The 21,811-nt window shown below is 38.8% G+C and overlaps 1 protein-coding gene across 2 annotated transcripts in view; it reads right to left on the bottom strand.

The window, feature by feature from the left end:
• Positions 1 to 1,309: 1,309 nt before the first annotated feature.
• The window catches only part of ORC1 (origin recognition complex subunit 1), a 23,827-nt gene continuing 3,325 nt past the window's right edge, over positions 1,310 to 21,811 (bottom strand). For both annotated transcript variants that reach the window (XM_032218198.1, XM_032218199.1), the window contains exons 5-17: positions 20,735 to 21,089; positions 19,415 to 19,712; positions 18,977 to 19,081; positions 13,680 to 13,872; positions 12,894 to 13,000; positions 10,358 to 10,459; positions 9,595 to 9,766; positions 8,588 to 8,695; positions 7,884 to 8,033; positions 6,849 to 6,968; positions 6,366 to 6,532; positions 5,214 to 5,301; positions 1,310 to 3,666 (exon numbers count right to left, since the gene is read on the bottom strand). In XM_032218198.1, the coding sequence (XP_032074089.1) occupies positions 3,472 to 3,666; positions 5,214 to 5,301; positions 6,366 to 6,532; positions 6,849 to 6,968; positions 7,884 to 8,033; positions 8,588 to 8,695; positions 9,595 to 9,766; positions 10,358 to 10,459; positions 12,894 to 13,000; positions 13,680 to 13,872; positions 18,977 to 19,081; positions 19,415 to 19,712; positions 20,735 to 21,089 (2,160 nt within the window). In that variant the 3' untranslated portion in view covers positions 1,310 to 3,471. The remainder of the gene's footprint in view (positions 3,667 to 5,213; positions 5,302 to 6,365; positions 6,533 to 6,848; positions 6,969 to 7,883; positions 8,034 to 8,587; positions 8,696 to 9,594; positions 9,767 to 10,357; positions 10,460 to 12,893; positions 13,001 to 13,679; positions 13,873 to 18,976; positions 19,082 to 19,414; positions 19,713 to 20,734; positions 21,090 to 21,811) is intronic.

The following is a 21,811-nucleotide window of genomic DNA, read 5'->3' as shown; positions in this document are numbered from 1 at the left end:
CCTCCCCTCCTACTTCGGACTCAGCTTGGGGCTGCACCAAGGGGCCCCGCAACGCGCAGGCGCGGAGGTTTATTCATTTTAGAGAGCGAGCGAGATGGAGGCGCCGAAGTGGGCGGAGCCTGGGCGCGCGAGGCAAAACAGGGGACTGTAATAATTGACTCCGAGGCCGAAGCAAGAGGGAAAGACAGGGGGGGGGGGGGAAGAGGCGTGGCTGAAGTACTGTTTGGCTTTCGGTGAGGTAAACGTGTAGCTCACTCTTCCAAATAACCAGATGCTTGGACTTCAACTCCCATCATCCTTCAGCCGAAACGGGTTATGGGAGTTGATCGAAAACATCTAGAGCAGGGGACTCCAACCTTGGCAACTTTAAGACTTGTGGACTTCAACTCCCAGAGTTCCTCAGCCAGCAAAGCCTAGACCCAGAGGACGCCAGGTTGGGGAAGATCGTTCTAAGGGCTTTTTATGTTTCTATAATTATAAATTCTACAATTATTTAGCAACTCCGGTTGATTTTTTTTAATGATGTTTCTGCCGCAGAGCGGGAAATCAAGTCTGAACAGCCACTTCTGAGACTTCAGACCTCTAATAAAAGTAACTACTCAAAAGTAGGTACTATAGGCCCAGAATTGGTAAGGCCAGAAGATGATGGTTGGTTCTTTCAGGCTGTCTGAAATAAAAGCAGCCCTAGATCTATCTTGTAATGGAAACTGGCTTTGCTCACTTGAGTTTATCTTTACAGTGACAACTGATGCTTTTGATCCTCTTCGTATTTTCTCCATGATACACTCTGGTTTTATTGCGATCTTCATTGGGTTGTGCTAAGTCATCATGTAACTTAAGTATATACAGTATGACGCCATCCGCAATGGTGGCAGAGCAAGATTTATGAAGCATTCAATTTTTAATAATTTTATTTAAGATGATTGTTTCCAGATAATGCAATGACTCACTACAAATGGAGATAATTGCTGGAGGGCCATAAAATTCTCCTTTATTTCATATTATTTTATTCAATGTGTGTGAAACCATCCAATGGGATGGATGCAGGGGTGGGTTTCAAAAATTTTAGCAAGGGGTTCTCTGCCCGGTTGCTGGGTGGGTGTGACCATGATCTAGTCAGCCTCTTGCACCACAGCGGGAGTGTGTGGAGCGTTTTTGCCTTCTCTGAGCTCGAGGTTTTCCTCGAGCTTCTGGGAGAAAACGGTCTCCCCAGGCCCTGGACTTCCGGTAGGCCCGGTTTTTGCCCTCCTCAAGTTCCGGTGCACGCCCTGCACTTACCTGCATCCAAAATGGGCGGTGTGGGGACTCCTGAGAGGGGCAGGGTAGACAGGGCCAGCCAGGAGTGGGATTTGGGGGTTCTCCCAACTGCACAGAATCTTAGAGGTTCTCCCTAACCCCTGCAAACTCCTAGCAGCCCATCCCTGCATATGAATCACTAATAGGCCCATAATCTCTCTCTCTCTCCCTCACTCCTAAATATAGGTAAGAGTGCAAAATTCATGTTCCTAATGTGGTTTCTGTAATTTTAGGTTGGCATGATTAGTTTGCACATAATACTTGGTGTAAACCAAGAAATTAAGGTTTCTTGACAATTCATAGTTAATGAATAACCAATGTAACTGGTTAATCCAGTCAATAGTGAATCAGTGATTGAGACAATAATGTACTGGATGATGACTAATAACCTGAGAACTGCTATTAAAACTCCATTTGAATGGAGTGAAACCTAGGTTGAAATAGACTATACTTTTCTCTAAAGATCTGTTCTTGATCCAAGAACAAGCTGCCTCATTTTTTTAACTGAATGAAAAGTGATTTCATTGTCTCTTGAATTACTTCAGTGCTTTATAAACAGAATTGCCTTGGAGCTTAAGCCACTTCCAAACTAGACCAGCAGGTTTGTTCCCTGAAATTACTAGATACACTATTGTTTTGTTATTTGCACTAGCTATCAGACTAATCAAAGTCTTGATATTACATTTAAACATTGTAAATAGCAGGTTATCAAAGATGTTATTATTTCCAGAGTAGTTAGTTGCACGTACTTAAAATGTTCTGACGAGGAAGCATTTTGTTGTATGTTTTTGAGTTATTGGATCTTTCCATGCTCGGTAACTTTTATTTTCCTAGCTGATTTTTAAATGCATTAAAAATTTTCCATCACCCTATCAGCCTTTTTAAATAATCAATTACAAAAATTATGATTAGTTTTAATTTTCCTAGCTGATTTTTAAATGCATTAAAAATTTTCCATCACCCTATCAGCCTTTTTAAATAATCAATTACAAAAATTATGATTAGTTTTAATTTAGATTTTTATATTTTTTTCTATAGAAATGTGTATAAAATTAAAAGCATCCTCTCCCCCCCCCCAAAAAAGAAATAATTATGTGCTGGAAGTTCTACCAAACAATTCTGGATCAGCCACAACTGGACCTAAATAAAACCTGAATATTTGGGATGTTCTGGTTTCTGGCCAAAAGAAAATCAATGAATTACAGGTTGCACTGCCCTCTATTGACCATACTACATAGAAAAAACATTTCAGGTTTAATTAAAATACAATGCAAATCATGATTGGATGAATACTTTTGAATGATATGCTTTTCTACACTTTCTACCTTTGATTTATTAAAGTTTTCCATATTTCAGTTGATAAACTCTTTTTTACTTATATTCAATTATGTCCAATTCTTGAAGACTGCTTGGACAAGTCCCAGTTTTCTTGGCAAGATTTTTCAAAAGTAGTTTGCCATACTTCTTTCCTAGGGCTGAGTGAAAGTGATTGGCCCAAGTTCACCCAATTGGCTTTGTGGCTAAGGCGGGACTAGAATTTGTGGTTTACTAATTTTAGCCTGAAGTGTTAACCACTACACCAAACTGGCACTAAACTTTAAATTACCACTAGCATTTCATTTCCAGCAAAGGTATAAATAGGTTTGCAATAATCAAAACTAGTTAAGAATAGTTAGTAAACTTTGGAAAAGCAATTGGAAGAAGTACTTTGCAAAGTATAGTTATCATGAACAAAACATTTTTCAAAATATTAAAACTGATGGATTATTTGCAATGCTGCTCAAAGACGATCACCACCTCTCTGGGCAGTATTAGAATAGTAGTTTAGAAGACAACTAATATGCTTTGCAATGAATCTCTTTCCAGTGGTTTGTATAAGCCTAATATTTTGAATACAGTATTTTGGAAACTAACTAAACATGGGATAAGGTGAATTTGCATGAACATGAATTGGGATAAAACCAATTTTTAACTAAGCTGCAACAACTGATAATAGATTTATAGTAGAGGTATATTATAGTGTAGAGTTATAATGAGAGTATGAACAACTGGATTATTTTTTAAAGAAGTTATAATTATAAACTCTATAAAAATAACTAAAACAAGTTTAAAAACAAATTTCACCAGCATCATTATTTAAAATAAGACTTATTAAAATTTAGTATTTTTGGCATTCTAATCTTGCTTGAGTGCATACATGACATCATTCTGGCTAACATTGAGTCGAATTCGCATGCTGAGGTACTTGGCATGAGATTCTGCCAGCAAAAGTTTACAAGCACCAAGTCGGGAGGAAATTGCCATTATATCTGATACAGTAGGTGTTGGCAGGCCTTCAAGTCTACATAGACCAATGTGCTGATGAAATATCTAGAAGAGGAAAAAAGAAAACTGAAGGTTAAAAACAAGCAGGTTAAGGGAGTAATTTCTAATTACTTTCCTCCTCTTTCTATGGGAAAATAACTAACAAGATACATCTGTGGTTCTCAACTTGTGGTTCACAGACCTCTGGGGATGGGGCTGTGATGTGATCACAAGGGGGTCCATGAAGGCTTGAAGAAATGTTATGATTTAAATCCTGAGTTAAGTCCTGGGAGTTTGTGGCCATGGTCTGTGGCCACAAAAGTTATTTAAAGGGGGTCTGTGGTAAAGAAAAGGTTGAGAACTACTGAGATACACCATTTTTCAGAACTGTATAGACCAGTGATGGCGAACCTTTTGTGGCTCGCATGCAAAAAGCAGGGGGAGCGCAGGGGGGTCGTGCGCGGGTGTGCCACATCCATGCTATGCGCATGACCCCAGTGCGCATGCGTGCCTGACCAGCGCTCCCCCCCATTTTTGGTGTGCTTTTTTCGTCTTCCCCAGGCTTCAGGGTTTTTTTAGGAACCTGGGGAAAGCGAAAACAGCCTTTACTGCCCCCCCGGCCCTCCGGAGGCTTCAGGAGCTTGCGAAAAACCGTCCCTATGGGCAAATCAGAAGTTCCAGAATGGACTTCCAGTTTGCTCGTAGGGCCGGTTTTAGCCCTCCGGAGCCTTCAGGCAGCTTCCCTGAAGGCTCTGGAGGGCAAAAAACAACCCTATGAGCAACCCAGAAGTGCCTTCTGGTTTGCTCGTAGGGTCATTTTTTTTGCCCTCCAGAGCCTTCAGGGAAGCCTCCTGTAGGCTCCAGAGGGCTAATATCAGCCCTACGAGCAAACCGGAAGTACGTTCCTGAACTTCTGGTTTGCCCGTAGGACTGTTTTTTCGCAATCCGGAGCCTTCAGGGAATCCCCTAAAGCCTCCGGAGGGTGAAAAATGGCCTCAAAAGAAGGCCAAAGTCAGCTGGCCAGCACCTCGCGTGCCCAGACAAATGGCTCCGTGTGCCACCTGTGGCACGCGTGCTATAGGTTCGCCATCATGGGTATAGACAGTGGTATCTTGGTACTCAACTGCTTTGAAACTCATTTAATTGAGTTTTAATTTAGTATTCAACACATTTTGACATGAACATTTTGTCCTGGCCCTCATTATTTATTTGGTACTCAACGCACAAGCTACATCTTGTCAATGTCAACTGCCTTGTGACTCACTACATTATTCCTTATGGGAAAAATTCATTTGGCACTTGTCGTTTTTGGTACTCATCATGCTTCCTGGAACCAATTAACAATAAGTTAATAGGGTACCACTGTATTCTGAAAATTATTAAATGATTGTCAAATAGATTGTCTAGATTGAATATATGCAATTTGGAAGAATGTATAGTATGGTCTGACACAGCTACTGTAACTATATTCAAAATATAAACATACGGAATTAGTGCATATTTGTAAATTGGAATAAAGAGCTACACTGTATAAAATGTATTAGTCATTTCCAATGAAAAGATACATCCACAGAATATAATCGAAGTCTTGAAAAATTAGCATTTATTTTTACCTGCTGAATTGTAGCTTCTTCCAGTCCTAACCTATGAAATTCTGCAATTGTGGCTTTCAAGAATATTTGTTCCTGCAGTGAAGCATTCCTAAAAGAGAATGGAACCCCAACAAGATTAATCAACATAAAAAAGTACCTCCCAGTGGGTTGGTACACTACATATAGCTTCTACTTGGTGGGTTGCAAGAAACAATATGTTGACTTACAAGGCAGACATGTATTCCATTCAGTGTACAATTGATGTTATCTCAATTGTGGGTGCTCCTAAAAGTAAAACTTCATAAGTTGGTCCATAAAATGGTGATAATTGGAAGCAACAAGGATGAGTTTGGGGGATAAATGTGTAACCCTGTGCAATATTTAACATGAATAAATGAGTGGGACCGAGCTAAACAAGTCCAAAAAAAGGAACCCAGAATGAGTGAGAATAGTGACTATTGATAAGAAAAGGTCTATTTCAAATACAATTAAGATTTTGTTATGATGGCAACTGGGAACATAATTTTTGTCTCTAAATGATGCCTTAAAGTGTGATGTCACATTAGCTGTATTGCTTTGCAACAGCAATTCCATCCTGGTTACTGTTATTGAGTAAGGACTCCATGTGACCATGATTTCCAAGTTCCTGGCAGCTTTCTCATTGCCTTTGCTTGTGGCAAAGAATGTTGGAAATTGAGATCATGTGACTGCAGTTTGCTGTCGTAATTGTGAGCTAGGCACCGAATGCTCAGATCACAACCATGTGACTGTGGGAATGCCTGGAATTCCAAGGACCGGTCCTTACCACCATTTGTTCAGCACCATTACCTTTTAATGGTTGTTGAACAAATGGTTGTAACTTTTGGACTGCATAGACCAGATTTTTCTTATTTTTTTCTTTTAATAACCCTATAAACCCTTGTATCGGGGAGGAGTCCATTGAGCGGAACTTGAGTGTTTACTGGCCAGATGCCCTTCCTGACGCCTATGTGGAGTTCTCAGCAAACAATTACTCATTGCTCCCAGAAAGAAATATCTGCTGCTACTTAGAATCAAATGCACAGTCATGTGATTATGAGGCAAGAGCTCCAACTCTAGGCCACCACACTGCTCAGACCATTTTCCTTGATGGCACGGAAAAAGAGAATTCTCACAGGTAAACTATTTTATTACCTAATTGCATTTATATATGGAGATGAGAACATTTCATCCACGGCTTGCATAACATGTGCCATGTTGACTAATCCAGAAACGCCTCTTTTGCAATTAAGTTCACAGATTTCAGTGGACCTTCTGCAGATATCAAGGCACCGTCTTGCATCACCAGACAAAGCTGCAACCTAAAATGTATTAATTAAAAATGAAAGTTGATCATTTTCTCAACATTGCAATACCCAAATAAATAAATAAAGGGGATACGTTTTGTGGATTTGATTACTGTCATCTTCTTTTTCTTCAGAATCCTGAAAAACTGAGACACAATAATGAAGAATCTCTGAAGCACTTCTTTAATTTTTTTCTAATTTATGATACACACCCAGATCCATCAGTTGGTACATAGTTTGTACTTTACAGTTAGCGCTCAATCATTAACTACTAAGAACAGTGTTAATTTTTTTTAAAAAATGCACCCAGCTGCTGCTATGGACAATTTACCTTTCTAGAAATGAACTGAATTGCATCCTCTTCAAATGCTTTTAACTGATTGATCCTGGATGAAACGATTTGTTGTAACTGCTTGTAGGTGTATGGCTGGAAAGACATTCGGGTGAGGCCCTGCAAAATGGAAAACATCAAACTTCTTGAAAGTTCTTGAAATGGATATTCAATAAATCTGACAAACTCTATGAAACGTAGATATAAAATAAATTATACGATATGCAATTATGATGGCTTTTCTATTCAAATGCTTTTTAATTATCTTATATGGAAACTGAAAATTTTTGCACCAAATAGTCATGCGATTTTAGGTGTAAACTACTGAATTGTTTTATTCAGAACTTGTGATATTATTATTGCAAGTAATTTTTCCAGAATGCTATGCATTCCAGCCTATTATCATGGGCTGAACACTCCCACATCAGAATCCTTCTTTCTTCTAGCACTACAAAGACTCCTATGTTTGATATCTAGTTCAGTAATCAAATGCATAACACCATTATTTAAACTCCTAGTAAATGGTATCTACCAAACTTTTCTTTATCCAGACCATACTAAAATGGCATCTCAAACAATTAGGTTGAGAATTTATCTAGATTTTTTCTCATACCGGTAACATCTGATTCAGTGGTGGGTTCCGGATCCTGTTGCAACTGGTATGGTTGCAACAGGGCCCGGCGTCCTCCACATGAACGCACGCATGTGTCTTATCTTCCAGCTACGCCTCTGCAAGCCCCCGCAACCTCCAGCTGCTCGGCGGAGCATCGCACAAGCGCTGTACGGGCCATGCTCATGTGCGGAAGCGCTGAAGGCTTTAAAGATAGGTAAGGAGCACGGATGGGCCCTCCGGAGCACCATAGCGGTGCTCTGGGCACACTCTGGTATGCCCCTACTGGGCGTTCCGCCTGCAACCCACCACTGATCTGATTCCAAAGCACAGTACAGTAATATCTCATTCTCTTCTTTTTCATTATTTTCTGAAAACATCATGAATGCAACATAACCACAGTAATAAGAGTTGAATAGACATACCAGCCTGCTGGCTACTCTTTTCATCATCATTCTTTCTGGCAAATCCATAGTGTTAGCAATGGCCAAGACAATTAGCTTGGCATCTTTCTGGGTGGGCCAGTCAAAGAGATTGTACATTACATTTTGTTTTCGAGTCCATAGAAGATCAAGCTAGATTAAGGAAGAAATTGATACAAAGTTACAGATGAAGAAAATATATGCTACAAAGATGTAAAAGTTCTGGTTCTTTTTTTTTTAGTTCTGCAGAAAAATATGATTTTGGGTTATTCAAATACAGTTTTCTTCACCTATGGATAACACTGCATATATGAGTATCTAAAGAAAAATACTCTATATTTCTTTCTCTGTATCAGTACATTTCTATTTGAAGAACAAGTACTTGTTACGTAGCTGGAACTGAAACCTGGAACTGAAATCCACAGAAATCAGTTTAGGAATGAACATAGAAAATAGCTTTTTCCCTTTGCATTCTTTTTTAAAGACTTTAAACTAAGCAGAGATGGTTTTTATTTTTAATTAATATTTGTAGGCTCCTCTTATTCAGGTAAAGGGAATTAAAGTGTTTTGAAATAGTTTACATTGTTTTTATTGACAAGGATGACCACTTCAGACCATTTCAATCTTACAACAGCCCCATGATTCCAAAATACATACATACAAACAAACTAAAAAAAAATATGCTAATATAACCACTCCCACATTACCTCATCCACAATAAGTACTAAAGTTTTCCTTTTAGATCCAGGTGTGCAAAACATCTTTTTCAGAAGTTCAGCTGCATGATTGGCAGTTGTCTTCTGGCCTGTCAGCAGCTAGATCAAATTAAATGGAGACTGGTGTTATGATCTTGTCCAGCAGTAATGAATTCTGCTATAGTGGTAGTATAATTCTATGTATGTTTATCTAGAGGTAAATCCTACTACATTCAGTGTGGCATGTTGTCAGCTTTGGAAGGACAGATGAAAGAACTCACCTAAAAACTATAATTTTGCAGAATTACATTACCTCCAATTTGTCATAATGGAACCTAATATAAACTTTCTGCCAGACTTACATTCATTATTTATGTTGAACACCATCAAACTGTGAAGTCATAAACCCACTTGGAGCTGGAAATATTCATAGCAAAACAGACACAATTTGTCTGTCTTATTATGAATATAAAACAGGAAGAGTGAAAGGAGAGGTGGAAGGACACAAGTTTTTTAAAAGCAAAGGCAGTTGAGATCAAACTACTAAAGTGTTTGCAATCTTCCAAATTTTAAAAGACAGCCATTATCCACAAGCCATAAGTTGTGTCAGTAGTGTACACAAAGAACACACAAAGAAACAAATGTTGGATGTGTACACCTGAAGTGGAGAGCCAATGTAGTGTATTGTTTAAGATGTTGAACTAGGAGCAGGAAGACAGGTTTTAATCCTCCATAGGAATGTAAGACATCTGGATGCATCTGGGCCATTCATTTTTCTCAGCCAAGACTAAGAACATTTATCTACCAACTTCCATGGAAACAATGTGCTAGATTATATTCCATAACCAAATTATTCATCTGGAAGATAGGAGCTGAAAACAGTCACATATCAAGAAAAATAATCACACACACACACACACACACAACTTATGGCTAGTGACAGGCAAGCTCACCCTCTGAATTTAAGAAGCTACTAAAAAAGCTTCTTGCCCAATTCCATTTTTCTCAAGCATATTCACCTTTAAAATGAGCACATAGGCTTGGTGGGGATCAGTCAGTTTCATTCCATTAATCTCTATAAACTGGAAAACTGGTATCTCGTCATTTTCTGCTGCCTGCTGAAGATAATGAATAGCTTCATGGACTGTTGCGGTTTTGCCTGTTCCAGGAACTCCAGAAATATACATACATCTGAAACACAAGAGAGCCAATACTAATCATGAAGATTTCTATTTTTCTAATAAAAAGGTGCCTTATACTACCTTAGAACAATTGTCCCTTTAGTTAGGTTAAATATGATTAATGATTCAGCTGCAGCTTAAGCTATGTTGATTGTTCCTGGAACTTTTATAAGGAAATTCTGAAAATGTGTCATTTCTTTAACTCGTACTTGAAGCCCCCCAAAAGTTACTTAATCCTTCTTAAAATAAAAATAAACACAGGCAAGTAGATAGATCTGAGAAGCTTCTACATGGACAATTCCACACCCAATGGACTGGGTAATAAAAGTGAAGATTTCAGGAATGGAATGTACTTAGCAAATTGCTGCCAAAACATGTTAATAAGTATTTATTAATAAACAAGGTACTTCTTTTAATCTGTGTAATAAGAATGCATGACTTCCAAGAAATTGTAAAAGGCGTTGTAATCTTTTAGAAAAAGAACTTTAAAGCAAAAACTTGTTATTATTGTTTTGGCACATCAACATGACCTTGATTTCTCTTTTTCCTTCCTCTTTAATGAAACAAAAAATGGATGAATAGCATGCCAAGAAACACTCACCCTCCTGTACCATCAAGGAGCTTGCTTTTTATAAAGTTACAGATATCCTGGAATTCCTTTTCACGGCAGGGCAAAGCGTCTGGGACAGCAGACACATGCAGTCTGTCAATTAAAGCAAAAGAGGAGCAAAGAGATGTTAACTCTAAAGATCCCGGTTATATGATTTCTAAGCAAGGTGCTAGGCGCAGAATAGAATTCATTAAGAGTTGTTATGCAAATGTTCTAAGAATTCATTTCAAATAATGCTGGGTTGAAAAAGGAGTGGGTTTTTTAAAGGTGACTTTATAACTTCAACGTTAATCCAAAGTAAAAAATATTTTATATGCAGGAGAGGGCGGGACTGTCACTACGACACGACATGCAATCTTGGAGCTCCAGGATTGCTGTCGATATCTCTGCTGCTGGAAGGTCCTTTTGGACCTAAACTGTCCCATAGAGACGGTGATAGAGAAGGGCTGATCTCAGGGACATCGCAAAGACCCTGATTGATCCAGGTAGAAGCTCTTTTTTCCAGCAAAAGAGAAGCTGCAGAAGGTTGGGACAGCCCCTGAATGGAAGAAAAGCAGGAGTGAGAGTGTGTCGAAATGGTGAGATAAATTTTACTATTAGAGAAGAGAATACCCAAAAAGACTTAGAGTAAGATTAAAATTGAAGACAGAAGAGAGCAAGCAGCGAATTAAACTTGAATTAAACTTAGTGTATTATCTTTTTTTAATTTTGCTTTTTTTAAATGGATGGAACTTTTACAAATGCCTCTTACTTTTTAAATTAGACTGGTTTCTTTTTTCCCTCTTCTTCTATTTTTCCCCTTTTTCATATTTGTGGATTATGATTTTCTTTCTTTTCTTTTTACAATGTTCGCCTGGATTGTTTGCTTTTAAGCACTTTTTTTCCCTTAAGTCTGGAATTTAAAGAAAGGGGTACAGGCAGAGGAAAAAGAAGCAACACTGCTATCTAAAGGCTGGAGGCTTGGAAACATTGTCTTTTTTTATTTCTTTGAACACCTGACATATCAAATACTTCAAAGCTCCTGATTTTGTTTATTGAAAGGGATAGTGGGAAGAGTACGGATTGTTTGTGTAGGTGCTCTTCTGGAGTACTATCAATAGCTGGACTGGAGTGAAGAGAAAACCTTGACTTGAAAGATTATAGTGAACTTGTTTGAAACTTAACAAAAAGCTTTGGATGTTTTAGTGGCAGTGTTTATAACCTGGAAGAATGGTGCAACGTGAAGAAGAAAAAGAATTAACATTGCAAATGATTATGTTTGAAATTCAAAAAGTACAAATAAGTACAAAAAAACATTGAAAAGAGGATGGAGAACATAGAACAAAAAACATAAAAAATAGAAGAGTTGAGAATATTTATAAAACGATGATGAAATTTGAGAATAGTTCAAAAAATTGAAGAAAAATATGAACAAAGTGATAAGAAAATTGTTGATATTGACAGCAAATCGAGTGTGGTTGGAAACGACAGGAGTGGAATGTTGAAAGGAGAGATTAACGTACTGGAACCCTATCTCAAACCTCAAAACATGGAAGAAGAAAAGGGAGAAATTTTGGCAGAAGCACCAGTGATAACTAAAGGCAAGCGGATGGAAGGAACAGATGGAGGGTTTCGAGTTTTTACAAGATATGCAAGGAACAACAAGGTGCCAAGAGAAGTCCACATAAGACTTATCAAGAAAATAATTAGAATACAAATACCACAAATGGCAAGAGATATAGGATTGTAGTATTACTGGAAGGATACAGGATAAAGAAATGAAATGTTAGAATAAAAATTAAGTTAAACTTAGTTAAATTTAGAGTATTATGTATAAAATAAAGTAATAATAGTTATAGCTAAATAAATAATTAATAATGATAATAATACATATATATACACTAAATTGATAATATGAAATTTTATATAAATTGTAAGTGAGGACTATGGAGAGGATGTTTAAAAGCTTTGTTATAAAAGATAAATAATTCTACATAGAATAGAATATAAAGATGTAATAGTATTGGATGATTTCAGGATGATATAAATGTCATAATATAAATTTATCTTAAATTCAGAATACTTTACATAAAAAGGATGTAATAATAGCTATAGTCAAAAGAATGTTTAATAACCATAACAATTGTATACATATATATTAGAATGATGATATGAGTCTTTATGTAAATTGCAAGTGAAGACTATTGTGAGAAAGCGCAAAAGTTTTGTAGCCAATCAAAACACTGTAAGTAATTGGAGTAGGATTTTTATTTTATGTGTGTTTATGTCTGTATGTTTTATGTTTGTCTAAAACTAAAAACTTTTTTATAATAAAAAATATTTTATATGCAAACATAGAACAGGAAGAATAAGACATTCATAACAGAATGGATGTTTATTTAAACAAATAAGATAATTATATTATATCCTATTGTAGTAAAGAATATCATTTACCTCACCCTCAGAGGCTAACTTCTAGGTTCCCTTCCTTTAACTACATTATTATTAATTTCCTTCCTTAGGAAATACCAGGAATATTTTAGTTTACCTCATTCTTGCTTCTTCTAGCACATTGACTGGCTTCTGTGCAGTCTGATTTCGGCTGCGTATTCTTGGGGTAGCATTGCGTGGAGTTTTTGGAGTACTTGGTTTAGACTGCAAGAAAAATCATTGTTAGTTTCTCATTTACAAACGTAATTGTTTGCATTTCATTTTGTTTGAAACTGCTGAAAATAATAATTGAAAAAATTAAGACAAACATTTGTAATGCTTAATACATTATTTATTTGGCATAGAATTTAAATGAATATTCAACACAAAATTGGACTGAAAGAAGGAAAGGCAAAAACAGTTTTACATTATTTCCTTTTTGGAATTTTGTAGTTCACCTTGTAGTCAGTTTTGTGTTGTAGTTAAAGGTACTGGACTAGGAGCAAGGAGACCTGTATTTTCATTCTCCCTTGGGAATAAAAGCCAGCTGAGTGACTTAGAGCCAATCAACACCACAACAAGCCCGGGAAATTAAAAAAACAAATTCTAAAAGATTGGTAAACCAGTTCCAAAAATATTGCCAAGAAAACTGTATTGATCTGCTCACGTTGCCAGAAGTTGAAATTGATTTAAATTACCCTAACACACAAAGACACAGCTAGCTTGATCAGGTAAAATGAAGATGATATTATTAGTCTACAAATATAACCACTGTTCCTCTCCATTTATAAATTCCAAACTGAATTTCATAAATTCCTTAAATTGTAAAATCAAGAGATTATTTTATGTTTATATGATTGTTGAAAATACTTTTTTTGTTTTTAGAAATGCCTATAGCTCTTACACTATTCCTTGGATCCTTGGCAGGTGTCCCCATGGATTGGTTCTTTGAGAACTTGGGAGGAATGAATTTTGTTTGCCTTTTAGGTGTATGAAGCTTCTTGTTGTCTTCTTCATCACTGCTATCTGAATCAGAAGTTTCCAAGGGACTAAGACACTTCTTACCCTTGCCTTCATCTCTAGCTGGATTCAAAATACTAAAGAAAGAAATTAGACACATCAACTTTTGAATTTTGGACAATAAGCAGAAAAAGAGACAACACTGGAACAAAACTGGCTGAAGACAATATTATGATCAGCTATATATGATGAGCCCCAGGTTCAGGCAAGACATAGTGACATAAAATTCTGCTTTATCTTTTGAGCCTGTGATGTGTAAGGAATCACAGGGGACCTCTGAATTGAGCTCAGTCACCTTTAAATTAGATTAAATTACATTGAGTTCAGCCACCTTTAAATTAGATCCCTGGCCTTTGGGATTTTAGTGGATTAAATAATGCCACAGATTTTGAAAGGTGTGCTTACTCTTCAAAAAGGCATGCAAGGCCTGGCTATCCAGAGAACTATCATTCCAAGCTACCATTCTATGAAGGAACGTCTAACAGATTCTGGGAAAGCAGAGAAGAAAACAGGGCTGTTGCAAAAGACATTTCAATCAAGGAAAGAGAAAGCGTGAGAAACACCTTCAATTATTTTGCCTTATTCACATTAGGTATTTTCAAGCTAGATACCTTGAAAAATTTGGGAAACAAAACAACATGGAATTCTGTAACTATCTTTTTTTTTTTTTTTGCTAATAAGATACTGGAAGGCAATCTTGAAAACCTGTCAAGCACCTAACATTTGGTTTGTAAGGGAGGTTGGACAACAAACTAAAACTTAAGAGTCTTGATGTCTCCACCAGATATTTGGCCGTATCTCCAATAAATTCTGCAATGGCAGATGTCAGCGTTCCAAATACCATGTAGAATCAAATCAGAATCGAAGGCAAAACTATGCTTAAAGTTCCAATTTAATAAAGCAGGCATGTTGGCACATAGCTGTGGGATCCCAACTCTGGAAGTTACATCAGAATCCCATCCAGTTAAAAGTTCATGATCTTGTCCCCACACCCACAGTCCATCACATGGTCCAATCTTCTCCTTCCACGCTGGCGTCCATGCCCAGCTTCTTCCGGTCAGGTGTGACAGTGCGGAGATAAAGGATGACCTTGACTTCTAGCAAAGAATGAAAAACAATACATTCCAAAATCCTACTCCTTCTAATCCCCCCTCCCATTGACTATACTTAAAGAAACAGCATAATGAAATAAGAGAAAGTGTGGCAGGCCAAAATTCTAAAAGAAATATAAATGCAGGCCTGACAGGCGGCCTCTCCTCAGAAGAAAAACGTTTCCTGAAAAGAGAATAACATAAAAGTTAACATATAAAAATTTAACCACCTACTTCCACCCCTAGGGGACCCTTTGGCTTATTGGGAAACCTCGTGGAATTGTTCTAATAACTTTTCCACTTTTAAGTTCCAGCTTTTCACCCAAGTGGCTTCAGACAAAGGGTAGCCCTTCCATTGCACTAAATACTGCAAGTGACCCCTATTCAACCTAGAGTCTACAATCTTTTCCACCTCAGATTGTGGTTCCCCTCCTATCACTATAGATGGTGTTTTCCCTTCTATCTCTAAAGGAGGAGAGAAAGTTTGGGAGCATCCGCTCTTATGCTAGACCCATTTACTGGTTTCAACAAGCTACAATGAAATTCCGGGCCAAATTTCCCTAGACTTCTGGGTAGACTGAGCTGAACTGTAAATGGGCTAACTATCTTCACTATCAGGAACGGACCTAGAAATTTTGGACCAAATTCCTTGCTAGGCATTCCTAATCTTAAGTATTTGGTAGACACAAAAACTTTGTCCCCCACATGAAAGGGGTACTGGAGCGAGCGATGGTTCTCAGCTTCCTTCTGGTAGGCTTCTGCTGCATCTGCTAGAGCCTTCTTCATATTCTCCCAACCTTTCTTTAGTATGTCCATCCATTCATTCAAGGACATGGAGGAGGGAGGTTCTTTAGGCAGCTCAGGCATGGGAGCAAATTCCATGCCACTGGTAATCTGGAAAGGAGTAAATCCAGTGCTGCTGTGACTTGCATTGTTCTACGCCACTTCGGCGAAGGGTAGCAAGTCTGACCAGTTGTCTTGCTGATAGTCCACAAAACACCGGATGTATTGTTCCACCAAAGCATTGGCTCTCTCTGCTGCACAGTTCATGCTGGGATGAACCTCTGAACTCAGTTCTTGTGTGGACCCCATGGATCTCAGGACCTGGCTCCAGAACTTTGCTGTGAACTGGACTCCGCGGTCTGAAATGATCCTCTTGGGCCATCCATGCAGGCGATAAATGTGTTTCACCAACATTTTCACTAATTTCTTTGCGGACGGCAACTCTGAGCAAGCAATGAAGTGTGCCTGCTTAGAAACCAAGTCCATAACTGTCCAGATTACTCTGTTTCCACTGCTGTCTGGGAGTTGCACGATGAAGTCCATTGCGACCTCTTCCCATGGTCTGTTAGGGCTGGCCACTTGTTATAGCAGTCCAGACTGGTCTGTTGGGAGCGCCAATTTCATAGCTGTCATCAGCTTATCCTGGCTTCCATTACTGTCATGCTGCGGTTTTCTCGACAAAACATCCCCCAATAAGTTTTTGGGTACTTGTTGGACAGCTGGGGTTTTTGTCTCTGCTGCAGGTTCTGGGCTCTTGGATTCAATCATCCCTGGCTGGCCCTTTTCCTCCATCGGTGGTATTAGCTCATCCAGAATCATCAATTTCCTACCACCGTCTTCCCACTTTATCATAGGTTTCCACTTGTCAAGCCATGCAAGCTCCAAGATTATTTTCCCCGGCATCTCTGGAGCAACAATGAGTCTGAGAAGCTCGCAGTGGCGGCCCACTTGTAACTTCACCAGTTCAGTTACTAGCATGGGTTGGGCCCCTCCCATTAGCGTTCCATCTGCCTGTTCACCCCGAATGGGACAGGCTAGAGGTCTTGTGCTTATGCCTAGTTGCTTGACAATCGACGTGCTGATTAAGCATCAAGAGCAACTGGTGCTCACAACTGCTTCAACTTCCCCCTCCAACTCCGTCTTAGGCACGTGGAGGTTGACTTGGAAGGCAAAGGGGCGGATGGGTGCATTCACCATTGGGTCATCTTCAGCAATTTCCTCCTCTGAGGCCTCCCCCTTGGAAGGACTCTTTGTCACCTTAAGTTGGGGATCCTCTTCCAGAGCATGTTTGCTTTTTCCCTCCTCTGAGGCCTTCCCTTTGGTAGGACTTCTCATCACCTTAAGTTGGGGATCCTCTTCCAGAGGTTGTTGACCCTTTTCCTCCTCCGAGGCCTCCCTCTTGGTAGGACTCTTCATCACCTTAAGTTGGGGATCCTCTTCTAGAGGTTGTTGACCCTTTTCCTCCTCCGAGGCCTCCCCCTTGGTAGGACTCTTCGTCACCTTAAGTTGGGGATCCTCTTCCAGAGGTTGGTTCCCTTTTTCCTCCTCTGAGGCCTGCCCCTTGGTAGGACTCTTCATCACCTTAAGTTGGGGATCCTCTTCTAAAGGTTGTTGGGCCAGATGACTCTTTTGTGGTGGCATCTGGGGCCTTCCCTTTTCCGCCGTGGCGGTTGGTGCGCAATTTGTGGCAATGGGGCTGGAGCCAAGCACTCTTACGCTTTGTGGCCAAGTTGACAGCAAAGGTGGCATTTTGTTGGGCCCCACAAGGGACCTAGTTACATCTCTAAACTTAGGAACCGCCTCATCACATTTTTCCACCATCCATTCTGTAGCTAACCCCTTGGTAATCCCTTCTTCCGTTGTTGAGAACCTTTCTCTGTAGGAAGGTTGGGCAAGAACCTTTTGGGGCGTTGCAGGGGAGACTGGAACCGGTGGGGAGGTCAATCCCTTGGTTGGCCACTGCCCAATTGTCTGCCATGGTGCCATCTGCTGAGGAAGGGCAGGTACCAATTGGAATCCCTTCCATCCATGACCTGGGATTAAGACCTATCCCGAGGGTGCCTGATTCACAGGTTGCAGTTCACCCAATGATGGCTGGTTAGGGGGTTTTATTTGCCAAGGGCCTCTCTGCTGGCTTGGAGGATCTCTGGCCCAAGGGCCCCTCTGCTGGCTTGGGGCACTTTCCCATGATGATGGTCCTGGAAGTGCCCACTGGCATCTTAACCTTCCACACTCTGGGAAGAAAATCCAATTTAGTGGTGGCTGGTAAGTGGAAGATGTTTGCCAAATCCCTTCTTGCTGGCTGGGTTGAAAATCCCATCTTGCTAGGGATTCTGTCTTCAACCCAGTTGCAGGGCATTGGCTCATTTGGAAGGAGTCAAAATCTCCACTCAGGGTTTTTCCCAAGCCTTGGCTGGGGGGAAGGAGGGGTAGAATGCACTCACATTTAATTGTCCGGAATGATCCGGGATCTCCATCGGAGCTAACTGCATTCATTTCTCTTTTTTCCATCCCCCACAGGCTGGGCTTGCCAGCGGCAATGATTTTAAAAAGCAAAACTGCTTTTGCCTTTGCAGATTTGCAGAGGAACGTCTCATCTCAGCTTCTTATCTCAAAAGGCTTTCTCCTAATTGTTGGCTGATGTTTTACGCTGACCGGTGTGGTTCAGCATTGGAAAAACAGCAAACCTCACCAGCCCCCCTGCGAGGAAGGGGTGCTGGTGATTTATTTTGAAGAGAGAGTTGGGATGATGTCAGCATTCCAAATACCATGTAGAATCAAATCAGAATCGAAGGCAAAACTATGCTTAAAGTTCCAATTTAATAAAGCAGGCATGTTGGCACATAGTTGTGGGATCCCAACTCTGGAAGTTACATCAGAATCCCACACAGTTAAAAGTTCATGATCTTGTCCCCACACCCACAGTCCATCACATGGTCCAATCTTCTCCTTCCATGCTGGCGTCCATGCCCAGCTTCTTCTGGTCAGGTGTGACAGTGCGGAGACAAAGGATGACCTTGACTTCTAGCAAAGAATGAAAAACAATACATTCCAAAATCCTACTCCTTCTAATCCCCCCTCCCATTGACTATTCTTAAAGAAACAGCATAATGAAATAAGAGAAAGTGTGGCAGGCCAAAATTCTAAAAGGAATATAAAAGCAGGCCTGACAGCAGAATTTATATATCCAACAATATATTTGTATACATGCATATATATAAAGCAATTATTTCCACCAATAATTTGTCAAGTGTTACTAACCCTAAACAGCCTAAAAATTAAAATGTTGAATGGATAACAGTCTCACCGAAGTTGCTTTGCAATTCGAGCAGCAGTCACTTGTGCACATTTTCTGCGTGAACGTGGAGTCATCACTGGATTCCTTGTTTCCAACTCACACTCTTCATCTAAACTATAGAGAAATGTGAGTAATATATTTTATGAAAAATACACACCTTCATCAACTTCACTATTCTGAGAAACAGATACAATCTAGGCAGACAAAATTTAACCCATGGAATTGTATTCAAGTGTAGTTATTAATCTGTTAAACCCCACTATTAAAAAGCTAAAATTTCTGCCTGTCAGCAAATTATTACAGAGAAGATGAAAATTAATATTAAACACACAGAAAAGGATACCTGTGTCTTGCTTGAAGAAAAATAGTATGTTAATATAGAAACAAGAACATTAGGCTGTTCCGAAGACCATACTTCCAAATTTAGGACATAATGCTGGTCCCTACCCTTTGCCACTTTGTGTCACAGCACAACTGCTAATTTTCAGGCTGGAATCTTGAATCCTCTGGCACAAAGTTAGTAAATTTGTTGTAGTTCTTTCAGGATGCTCATCCAGTGGTTTTATATCTGAAAGCAAATCTTCCTCATCAGAAACACAAGATATTTTTTTAGGAGAACCTTTAATGCCGGTAAATGTTACTTTTCTTTTAAGGGGTGATCGTTGAGGAGTTTCAGTCAAACCACAGTCTAGAAGTTCAAGCACATCTTGTTGCACTGCAAGCATATTTGTAGATTTTGTAGGTGCTAAAAAGAGAAAAATCAGAACATATATTTAACAGAAGTCATTAAAGAATGATAATTTCTGAATACATAAGCCCCTCTGTATCTCTGAGGTCAAATTTCTTCTGGCCTGCAACCTAATTTCTAAAGTTTCTTCCAAGAAACCAATTTAGACCTTACTGATTTTCCATGAATTGTCAAAAATATAGTTGGTCTCCAAGATCTTGAGCTAGAGTGATTGAGTCCTTTAGGTTTACATCCAAGTAATAACGTGGAAGGACAATATCTTTTGTTCCCCCATTTTTTACACAGGTTTCCCCAATTTTCAAGGAAATGATAAAAAGTTCTGATCATGATGTATCTATAAACCTGCACAATTACTGTATGTGAGTAATCATGTGGGCTATACTAATAGGGGCAGAATTTTCTTTGTTACAGGTATTTATGAATCAAATACAGCAGCAGAAATGAACAAACCCAGCTCAAGAAACCCCTCAGTTGTACGAGTGCCAGATTAGAAGCTATCCATTGTTAATTGTGCCTTTCATCTGAAAATAATCTGAAGTCCTTGACTTACAACCATTTTAGTGATTGTTCAACGTTACAATGGCACTGAAAAAAAATGACTTATGATCATTTTTCACTTATGACCATTGCAGCATTCCCATAGTCATGTGATCAAACTCCCAATGCTTGGCAACTGGGCTCGTATTTATGACGGTTAGTGTCCCAAGGTCACTTTTTGAGACCTTCTGACATGCAAAGTCAATGGGGAAGAAAGATTCACATAACAACTATGCTACTAATTTAACAACTGCAGTGATTCACTTAACAACTGTGGCAAGAAAGGTTGCAAAATGGGGCAACTCATTTAACAATTGTTTTGCTTAGCAATGGAAATTTTGGGCTTAATTGTGGTCATAAATCAAGGACTAGCTATATACCCTAAAATTAATGTGCTATTCAGTACATAAACCATGTGGCAGTTTACAGAGCTATATCTTCTAAGAGTAAAGAGAGCAATACCCAATTATTTGTAAACGTACTGTTTAGCTGTAATCTTTTCTTTGCTCCAGCGATGTCTCCATTGACCAGTTTGGGGGAATATCTCTGCTTAAACAAGGAAGACTTAGCAGCTGAATGTCTCAATTTTACTTCTGCACTGCTTTTATTACTCCAAGTGACATTTTCAGTTGCTTCTTCCAGTGAGCGAGAGGGAGTCCGAGTGCACTCAGTTGCAAAATGTATATCATTCTTTAGTTTAACAGAATTTTTCAATTCTGCCAGTAAATTGGGTCTCAATGGCTTTAACTTTTTTCCATCCCACGATTTCCTTACAAACATAACTTGCTTATCTTTTACTTCAATAGGCAATGGTTCACATGGTGACAAGGGAATAACCTAAAAACCGCAAAACCGCACAAAGGTGTTCATTTACACAGCAGATTTAAGTCCAAAGAACAGTGAAATAATGTGATCAATGTATCAAATTCAAATACGTATAATTAGTATAATTCAAAGAGTTTAAATGTCAATTAGTTCTAAGCATAACAAAATGTCTATTAAGGAATGTATTTCGTCAAAATGTAATGAAAATTGGCTTGTCCTTTGAGAAGAATAGTTAACAAAACAACGAACTATAACTCATATTTTTAGAATTAAGTTTCTGACTTGCAAAGATACAGTTGAGTTCAATTACTAATGGCTGCATGTGTGTAGTTTCCTTCGCAGAATGGGAATGGTTTGCTGCTTTGTGATTGTTTTAAATAAATGCCTGGCTTAGCTAAAAATACTGGAATAACTGATGGTGCCTAATCTAAATAGTAACCAGATGCAAGCCACCTTAATGCCAACTACTTCTATCTATTGAAGTCATCATATATATCTAGGGCTGTTACTATTCATAAGTTACGGTACTAGTGAACCATATATAATATTAGCTTATGAATAATACTTTTCATTATCTCTAAATTGTATGTGGATAGAAGTATACTGATTGGTATTAGAATCAAAAATATATGATGCTTAAGATAGTATTTGTAACATACAACCTATGTAAACATTAATAATTCAAATTACCAAAAGCCCCTACCCAATTAATCTAATAGTGTTTCTCAGAGGTT

This window comes from Thamnophis elegans, chromosome 5, assembly GCF_009769535.1.
Source record: "Thamnophis elegans isolate rThaEle1 chromosome 5, rThaEle1.pri, whole genome shotgun sequence".
Classification (NCBI taxonomy): Eukaryota; Metazoa; Chordata; class Lepidosauria; order Squamata; family Colubridae; genus Thamnophis; species Thamnophis elegans.
This window is presented reverse-complemented; position numbering and strand designations above follow the sequence as displayed.